Source organism: Natrix helvetica, assembly GCF_964273705.1.
Source record: "Natrix helvetica genome assembly, chromosome: 2".
NCBI classification, from domain to species: domain Eukaryota; kingdom Metazoa; phylum Chordata; class Lepidosauria; order Squamata; family Natricidae; genus Natrix; species Natrix helvetica.
In genome coordinates, this window is record NC_138552.1 from 255,721,582 (window position 1) to 255,731,755 (window position 10,174).

At 38.5% G+C, this 10,174-nt stretch overlaps 1 protein-coding gene across 2 annotated transcripts; it reads left to right on the forward strand.

Annotated features, from left to right (window-relative positions):
- Positions 1 to 640: 640 nt before the first annotated feature.
- Positions 641 to 9,392, forward strand: EPCAM (epithelial cell adhesion molecule). 2 transcript variants are annotated; one of them, XM_081943712.1, is made up of 9 exons: positions 641 to 961; positions 3,894 to 4,001; positions 4,115 to 4,358; positions 4,577 to 4,636; positions 5,166 to 5,226; positions 5,547 to 5,652; positions 5,771 to 5,943; positions 7,406 to 7,447; positions 8,965 to 9,392. In XM_081943712.1, exons 1-9 carry the CDS (start codon positions 889 to 891, stop codon positions 9,004 to 9,006), a joined length of 909 nt encoding a protein of 302 aa, XP_081799838.1. In that variant the 5' UTR covers positions 641 to 888; the 3' UTR covers positions 9,007 to 9,392. The 2 variants fall into 2 exon arrangements, with proteins under 2 accessions (XP_081799838.1, XP_081799837.1); XM_081943711.1 differs by having other exon boundaries at positions 5,547 to 5,648; positions 5,764 to 5,943.
- Positions 9,393 to 10,174: the final 782 nt, after the last annotated feature.

Sequence of the window (10,174 nt, forward strand, 5' to 3'; positions counted from 1 at the left end):
AATTTAATAGGGTCTCCCCCCCCCCAAATGCTGTAACACCAAGAGCCAGCCTTGCTATTGGGGGAGGGGGACAGCTCGTTCTTCAAGGATGCTCATCACAAATCCATGGTAGCTCACTGATGGTTTTGTGTTGCTTTTATTATTAATTTGTATGATGAACTATTTGAGCAAGACTTTGTTAAACTCAGCATTGTGAAAATCTAAAATGTATGGAACTGAGCCGTTGTCACATCTAAAACGACAGTATCGTTCACTAAATGGATTTGTCCATTTTGAAACATTTTTCAATGTTTTTTCAAAGAAATACAATATTCTGCCTTTTCAATATTCCCTAGGATATTTCATTTTTCTAGGAGAGGGCTGCGTGATAACTTCCTACAGTTGATGAGGCGTTTTAGAATATTCCAACCGCCTCGCCTATTGTTACCTCACATACTGCCTTCGAAACATTCCGACATTGTACCATCTCCTTCCCGGAAAAGCATTTCACCCGGAAAAGTCTATATATGGCTAGTCGGCAGCGCAGGTGAGTCCTCGTCGCTCTGTTGCACAAACCCCGCCTGTCGGCCGCTCCCAGTTTCGTGCAGGTGGCGTTGCGAGCTATAAGAGCCCGGAGCCAACGAGATTCGCGGGTTCACCTTCGGAGAAGCGGAAGTAGTGGAGGATACGAGTGGCGCAGGTGCTGAGGCGAAGTGCCTGCGTGCGTGGGAAACCAGGTGTAACCTGAGGAGGCGGGCGCGGCCGGCTGAAAGGAGCTCAGTTTTCCTGCGGAACTTGCTGAGCAACTTGAGAGAAAAGGGGGAAGAAAGGGTGAAGTGAAGACACAGACCGACGGTCGCCCGCACCTACTTGCCTTTCCCATCTACCTGCTTTCTGACACCGCGAACGATGGGATTTCCTTCTAGGGCTGCTTTCCTTCTGGGAGCGCTTTTGGCGCTGGCCGCTACGGCGTGGAGCGAAGGTTTGTCTTCCCTCGTCGGGTTTTCCCGACTTTTCTCTTTCAGCTCCTGATTTTCGTGCGTGCGCCTTGGGGAAGAGGAACCCCGCACAAAATGGCACCTCGTCGAGATTCCCGGCCTTCACGTGGAGGAAGGGGCAGGTTGCTTTCATGTCGGTGGATAGGAACAAAGGTGGCCGGGCTTTCTTGGTCGCGACTTCTGGGGAGATCTGGAGCCAGCTAGAAGCAGGCTGCCCCTGGAGGCTCCGGGAGAGTTGGAGGCGGACACGCAGAGCCAACGCCCTGTAGAGCCATGGCGCTCGGGCAGCTCCCGGTGTCCCTGGAGGGCAGATCGATTTGGAGTTCCCGGACTTTCCTTCGGCACGAAACTTTCCGTTTCGCTTTTCTCCGAGGGATGGAAACTTTCTGTCCTAAATCATTTAAAAATTAGATTCGCTTTAGAATCATCTTAAGAAATTAACTTAATACACTTTAGCCATAACCTTCCTTTATGGTTTTACTGGCAAAAAAAGATGGGCAGAACTCTTTAACATGCTTAATTTTAATTTTTTTAACCTGGATTTAGTTTAATGTGAATAGACAAAGTGTTCCATGTACCAATAATAGTAGATGTAGATCAGTGGCAACTCCATTTTAACTCCCAACTGAAAACTCTTTTCTATAGGTTTCTGGTTTGTAAAGCCTTGAATATAGTAGCTTGCATTATCTGAGCTCTTTTAAGGTTTTCTTAGGGTGTTTCCCTACTTTTGTGTTGAAATTCTAGCCATTCATCTTAGGTTGGTACAAAGCCTATACTGGTGTAAAGTTTGCTATCCTCATTTTTGATTGTTTGTGTCTCTGTTTTAAGCTGCTGGAGTCATCTGACTTTTCTTCAAGGTAATAGATGACAAGTCTAGAAGCTTTTATACAACTCGAGTCTGCCCTTGTTGTCAAAATAAAGAATGAAATACTGTTTTAATACCAGTGCAGCTTACAATGCTTTTCCATTAATGGTTTGGGGAGAATATGATGGCAGAGTCCAAGGCAGAATAAGGATGTTTTCAGCAGGGCATGCTTGTGTCATGCTTGAATGAGAGTGGAAAAATATCTTTAAGTATATAAATGACTGAAAAGTAGATGGCTCCTGCCTAATCTTGTCAGAATTTGAAAGCAAAATGGGATTGTCTGGTTAATGCTTAGATAACCAGAAAATATTAGGGTTACAGGTTCAGTTGTGAAGTAACAATATCTCCCAAAAGAAAGCACTTTTGCATATTTGAGAAAGCATCGTTGTGATTACATAGTTATAAATAGTCAAGTACAACATGGAGTTTTTTATCTTTTTTGATGATTGGAAGCTAACCTGTAGAAACCACCATTGCTTCCTCCCCACCCATCCCTATCTTGGGAATTTTTTTTTTCTCATTTTCGTTTGATCATACACAGGTTCTTACCAAATTGTAACAGGATAGTTTTGGTTTCATATATGTCCAAAATGAATGTACTTTTCGAGAGCCGATTGTCAGGAAATTAAACTCTGGTTTTAAAAGGAAGTAAAGACTGTTAATCCCTGTTAAAATGCACTTTGCTGTTGCTTCCCAGGTAATTGTTTTCACTGAAGTGGGTGGAGATACTTGGGAGTTTTCAGCTGGGTTTTTTTTTTTTAGTACTATAATGGGGAAAAGGTATGGTGCATTTGAGAAGGAGGTTCACCTATACCAGTGATGGCGAACCTATGGCATGCGTGCCACAGGTGGCACGTGGAGCCATTTGTCAGGGCACGCGACGCGCTACCTGTCAGCTGTCTCCAGTCCCCTAATCATCTTTGTTGCTCTTCTCTGCACTCTTTCTAGAGTCACCCTTTTTTAAAGCCATTTTTCGTGAAAAGAGCCTCCCCCGCCCCCCGGTTCATGAACTTCCCTGAAGCCTCTGGAGCGCAAAAAAACGGCCCTACGGGCAAACCGGAACTTTGGGAACAGACTTCCAGTTTGCTCGGAGGTTCGTTTTGACTGCTCCGGAGGCTTCAGGGAAGCGTCCTGAAGGTCCCTCAAGCCTTCGGAGCGCTCATAACGACCCTCTGAGCAAACCGGAAGTCACTTCCGATTTGCTTGGAGGTTCGTTTTGACTGCTCCGGAGGCTTCAAGGAAGCATCCTGAAGGTCCCTGAAGCCTCCGGAGGGCTTCCGGGAGAGGGCAGGGGAGGCTGTTTCCGCCCTCCCCAGGCTCCTATAAAGACTCTGGAGCCTGGAGAGGGCAAAAAAAGCATGTAAAAATGGGGGGTTGCGCCTGTAGTGCACGCATGTGCCCTGGGGGGGTGTCGCACATTGCATTATGGGTGCGGCACGCCTGCACACTACCCCCCTGTGCTCCCCCCATTTATGGCACGCAAGCCAAAAAAGGTTCGCCTTCACTGACCTATACTGTAATACTAGTTTATTTTTGCAGAACTACGGCTCTGAACTTAGTCTGAAGTGTGTAGACATAACAGTTACTCTTCAGAAGAGGTCTACAGAATTAATGTCAAAAGTAGCAGTTTTGGCAATCCCTGAGACCTATGATTTGAATTGGAATTATATTTTTAACTGAAATAATATCAAAATTAATATTTTGGGGATTTTTTTCCCTGTGAGTGTATTATTGAAATTTATCTATAATGATGAACATGTTACATAAAAATGTTATCTAGAATATCAGTAAGCAGATACATGCTCTGTTTTAAAGCCAACTCAAGAATCTTTATGGAATTGCAATATTGAGAAAATTTCAGATATGGTATTAGTTATTACAGAGTCAGATTTCCAGATTGTAATTAATTTGAATTTTCTGTTAGCAAAGGAATCTTTCCCTGAAGTAGGTTGATTTCGCAGATATCTACTACAAAAAAAATAGAAATAGTTATCTATTTTGTGCAGAATACAAAAGGGCTATTTTGTAATAATTTGGTTTGAATATTACAGAAGGATGTTCATGTGAGATGAACAAACGGACAACAAATTGTTCTCTTGCTAATGGTGTATGCCAGTGTAAATCAGTTGGATTTGATATCACAGTGAACTGTAAGACATGTAAGTATAAGAACTGAGCAAATTCCACTACACTTTCCATTGCTTTCTGACAAAAATATTGTATTTAAGTTAACATGATCTAGTTACTCTTTACTGGTTTTATTATCTTTTAGTGACTTCAAAATGCCTATTGATGAAAGCAGAAGTGACTGGCTTAAAAGGAGGTAGAAGAGAAAGACCACAACATGCATATGTAGACAATGATGGCATATATAATCCAGAATGTGATGCAAAGGGCAACTTCAAAGCCAAGCAGTGCAGTGAACCTAAGACTTGCTGGTGTGTGAACAGTGCTGGAGTACGAAGAACTGACAAGAGTGATAAAGATATTACATGCGAAGAAGTAGTAAGGACAAGGTAAACCTGATTTAAAATTGAATTTATTTTAAGATCTATATGTTGTACTTTAAGGTTAAAACATCAATATCATAACATTTTAATAGTTTATGCTGACAAGTTTATCATTAACAAATTAAGACTAAAAATTAGAAATGCACAAATTGAGTGTCCTATTTCTTAACCTTGTGATTAATGTTCAGAGTAATTGAGCAAAATGTTTTATGTTTTATTTTTAGTTGGATTATTATTGAAGCAAAGTATACTGGCAGTAATACAGACCAAGCTTCTATTCAAAGGTATGTCTTGGTAATTATCACGGTCTACTTAAGTGTAGCAATTTAATAGATGAAATGATTTTCACAATGTAGTTGAAAAGAAAATGTTTGGCACGATGTGCTGTGCATGATTCCTAAATACAAGATTGTGATATCTTACACCAAAACAAGAGATCATAAAAAATATATGAATATACATAAAAAAATAAAATTAGTTGTCTTTCATTATTCAAACCTTTTGTGTCTAATAAACCATAGAGTAAGCTGGATTCAGATTCTATATACCTTTTTCCTGGCTCACTTACCTAACCTTGCAAAGAAATAGACAAAACATGAGCAAATTGATTTCTTATGCTAATTTTATTAATAATCTAGTTTACTAAACCATAGCTCATGTATTGAAGTATAAAATAAACAGCAAGTTTTTCAAAACTAATATCCAGCTAGTTTTCATAGGGGGAAAGTGATGGAGTGATTGATGTGGGTTTCAGTACTAAAATTGTGTCTTAAAGATCTTTCAGAGTTTCTAATTTCTTTCCTTAATTCCCAGAACTGTTGGAAAAAACTTTAAGGACTATTACTTTTTGGATGAAAAACACATAAAGGTTGAAGTACGTACAACAGTTATTGGATATTTTCATGGGAAGTTTACTTTGGGTTATATTTCATGGGGGCATATAAATTTTACTTTTGAAGGTTTAGAATCTACCCTGATTAAAGGGTAAATTCTAAACCTGTCCATTTTAAATATGTAATTATACTATATCAAGACCTTATCTAAAATATTTTGTTAATTTAATTCAAATTTTGAACTATTTATCAAATAGGCCTTTAAAGAGCCTGGTTAACTACTGAAAAATAAAACAGAAAAATTATGTTTAAACTTGATGTGTGATTTTTTATGTGATGGTAGTATCTTTTTTTCTTTCAGTATGAGAAACCTTTCATTAGTGTCCATCTCATACAAAATGCTTCAGAAAAAGGAAATACTGATGTGGATATAGCTGATGTAGCATATTATTTTGAGAAAGATGTAAGTATGTGGAGCTTTTAAAGGAAAGTGGAATTATTGATGATTTTTTTCTATATTTCAATAGTTTGTATTTTTTTTCTAAAAAAATGAATAATTCATGTTCCTGGTCTTTCAGGTCAAAGGGGATTCAATTGTTCATCCGGAAGTTAAAAGAGAACCTCTTCAATTTGAGAACACAGTTATATATTATGTTGATGAAAAAGCACCAGAGTTTACAATGAAACGTTTGACTCCTGGAGTTATTGCTGTAATTGTGGTTGTAGTCCTGGCAATAGTGGCTGGTATTCTTGTACTGGTATGTTTTTCTTATTTAGAAGATCTTAATTTTGATGTTCAAATAAAAAGTATCCTAGAGCAGATAAACATAGAACCTACTATTTTAGACAACTCTTGAACTTTCCATTTTTCCCCTGGGCTATTATAATTCAGCCACAGACCATGATAAACCATAAATACTATATTGGTAAAATTGAAGTTTATCAACAAAAGAAATAAAATAGCTACTTAACACTCTGTAAAACTGAATATCAAAACCCCCAGGTGTATCATTGACGTTTCACCTCTATATATATTGGTCGAAGAAACTATTGGTAGGTATGTTGATTATTAGACATCATTCATTATATATAAAATTAATACAGGTAATCCTCAACTTACAACCACAATTGAACCCAAAATTTCTGTTGCTAAGTGAAACAGCTAAGTGAATTTCCCCCCATTTTATATTTTTTGCCACAGTTAAGTGAATCATTACAGTTAAGTTAGTAATGTGGTTTTTAAATGAATCTGGCTTGTCCTTTGACTGCTTGCCAGAAGGTCATAAAAAGTGATCACATGACCCTGGAACAGGGCAATCCTCATAACTATGAACCAGTTGCCAAGCATCTGAATTTTGATCACGTGACCATGGGGATGTTGCAACAGTCATAGATGTGAAAAAGCCACTTTTTTCAGGGCTATTGTAACCTTGAGCAGTCACTAAATGAATGGTTGTAAGTCGAGAATTACCTGTATGGCATTCTTATGGGGTAGTAATGTTTGAAAGTAATAGCCAGTCTGGACAAATAAAGATGTAAGATAAATTTATGATAAGTTTTAAACAGTTTTCACTACAATTCTGTCTCTTATCGTGTTACTCTTTGTTAGTGATATAACATAATGCTCTTGTTTCATATGCCATGATTCTTTATAACATTGGGGTGGATGAGGTATTATGCAATGTGTAATTTTATTTTAGCCTTATTATATTATAGTTTTGTATATTCTTAGTTATTTTAACAGATTTTATATTACAATTGATCTCTCTGGTTCAGTACTCCCCACAAAAAGTTCAGGGAATCTGATGTCCTCAATATTTTGCAAAATTATTCCTGACTGCTGAATTAACAATTTATCCATGAAACATTTAAACTACCTCAGTGGGAGTTGAGAACATCTAGAAATCGCCAGATGATTCATCTCTTAGCCTACACTAGTGCAGTAAGCCTCCAAAGATTCAGATCCGTTCCCACTGTTCAAACTTAGCAGAGGCTTTAAGTGAATATCGGTTGCACATTGTATTAACCTGTAATAACACAAATAGGGGAGCTGAAGACTGCACGTTTCACGAGTAACATGGAATGGTTTTTATAGGTGACTGGATAATGGGCAGGGATAATAGGCATCAATAGTTTCTGTATTATTGTGTTCTGTTAAATTGGATTCTTGAATGTGTTGGAATAGAAAAATACCTGAGCTCTTTCGTTTTCTCCATGCAGATATTTACCCGAAGAAAGAGGGGCAAGTATGAAAAAGCTGAGGTAACTATTTAAATAGAAATCTTTCTTTTTACTTTTTTAAACTGTGATACAAATGTTATATACATTTAATTACAAATAGTTCTTGACTTAAGACCCCTGAAATCTCAGTTGTTCACACAATGACTGACATTCCAGCACTCCCTGTCATGGTTAAGTGATCTTACTGGTTGTTAACTGGACAGAGAGAGTGCCAGATAAAGATCATTGGGTGCCTCAAGGAGGTGGGGGAGGCCCCGATAGGCCCAGTGCAGGCTGCATGGAAGGTGGGGGAAGAGGCTTGTTTGGATTTTAGGACCCTGAGCGAAGAGGCTTGCCTTTTTGCTCAAGCACTGCAAATCCTTCATGCTGAAATCCAGGCAAGATTTTCAGCCACTGAGCAGAGAGACAATCTCTTCGCTTGTTAGATGAAAATATCACTTGGATTTTAACATGGAGGGGGATTTTCAGCCCACGGGTGAACAGACTTGAAGATTGAAAATGCTGCTTAAAGTTTGGCATGGATATTTTTTAGCCAGTCTTCAGAGAGGGAGTCTTGGCATACAGCAGTAACTTGTAACTTTCCCTGCAGGCTTCCCAGTTGACCTGCGGCAACTGGCAGGAAAGATTGCATATGGCAATCACCTGATCTCAGGGTATTTTGCAACCTGTTGTAAATGCAAACAAGTTGCCAAGCACCCAGATCTCAGTCATGTGACTACGGGAACACTGCAACAGCTATAACCTCAGTCATGTTCATAAATCCCTTTGTTTTGCAGTGTTGTAATTTCAAACAGTTTCTGAATAAATGTTTATAAATTGTGGACTACTGTAAATATATAAAGTGGCTTTAATAGTTAAGAATATTTCAGTAAGAATGATCCAATTCACATAATAAACATCCAGTGTTTCATTGCTGTGTAAGTTCACAGGCATGTGTATAACTATTCAAATTTTTTAATGTTGGGAGAATGTTTAATATGATTAACTTGTGAAAGCTTTTCTGTAGTGAAAAGCAAACATAGTATGAGAGAATTCTGTAGTGGAACAGTTACTGTAGCAGTCTTAAAATCTGGTTTTTTTAATTCAGACTGGATTGCAAACATGAGTTAAATTGTGTATACTTAATAATGTAAAATTGATGGTATGTATCAGGGATCGGATTCTATCTGTTCAGACCAGTTTGGATGAACCGGTTTGCTCTGACTTTGAAGTGCCCCCCCCCCACCCCCGGGCCCCTGCGCTATACTCGCCTATATTTCCTTTTCCAAATTGGATTGTGTAGATTGTCACACCTCAGTTGTTTTCCTCGCCAGCAGTAATGCTGAAGGTGAGTTTTTGGTAAACTGCGCAATCAAAGCGTGTGCTCAGCGAACTGGTTTTTAAACCGGTAGGATCTCACCCCTGGTATGTATTCATATTTGTTTGCACAATTATGGCATAGAAAAAGTTGTCCATATGGGAGACAGATTAGTATTCTTTGTAGTGGCAGAAATTATTTAAAAAGCAACTTATTAAGAAATAACTGTTTTTGTTTTCAGGTAAAGGAAATGAATGAAATACAGAGGGGACTAAACTCGTAATATCTGTAACATGAAATAAAAGGATGACTGTGGAAAATGAATAAAATTCGACAGAAGAGAATATCATGGACTGCTACTTTGTAACAAAAATATCTGAATCCTTAAGCAATCTTTCTACTAAACTGGCATATTATTGCATTTGGAAGCTATAAAGATTCTATTAAAAGTCATAATTAGTCTTAACAGATAAGTGGCATTCCATTATCACTATTTTTGATGTAACTTAGTAATGTCATTTTGGATGTTTTAAAGTTTGTTTAAGTATCTGATAATTTTTATGTCTAGGGTGCCAGGTAAATCTTTTGAATACAAGAGTGTATGTTTGTATATATTCACGTTTAATCATTTTTTTACACACAGTGAATTTTAATAAAGTTTGAAATGTATATACCAGTTCTTTCTTGGTATTAAAATTTGCTTGCACGGGATACTTCCAAATACAGGGAGTCCTTGATTTACAACTGTTGCTCTGACAGATTTGAATGAAGGGACTTATGATCTGCCCTGTAGTTACAGCCATTGCAGCAACCTCACGATCACATGATCAAAATTTAGCACTTTGCAATCCACCGGCATTTATGATGGCAGTGGCGTTGCAGCTTCCCATTTATCCCTCCCCCTTGCCTTTTGGGCTTTGTGCACTCCACAGCCCATGTTGACCTAGCTGAGCTTTCCTGTCTTATTGCTCCTTTACCAACCAAGAGTGCCATCCTGACTTTTTGGGAGGCAGCTGCTAGCTGCACCTGGACTTCAAGCCCAAATGCCCAGGAAGCTCTAATGGCATTAGTGCAAAGCAACTACCTCATGAACTGCTAAACACGTAGATAGCATCCACAATAGAGGAAAAAAACAGCCATCCTGCAGGAAGTGCCCGGAAAGCTCTAACGATGCAGCAGAAAGAGAAATGGTAGTCTCTTGCTTTATTTGCAGCCTACATGGAAAGTGGTTTGCCCCTTATCTTTTTGTAGCTCAAAAGATAAGTATCTAGGCAAGTATAAAGGTCAACAACAGCATGTAATATAGGGTTGGCCAAAGCTGCAACTACAGTATTCTTTGTTAATTATTAAACTATAAGAATATTATTCTTTCTGTGATACAGAAGCCATATGTCAGGGTTTGTGCTGCAGAGTTCAAAGTATCCAGATTATTTTTAATATGTGCCTCTTCT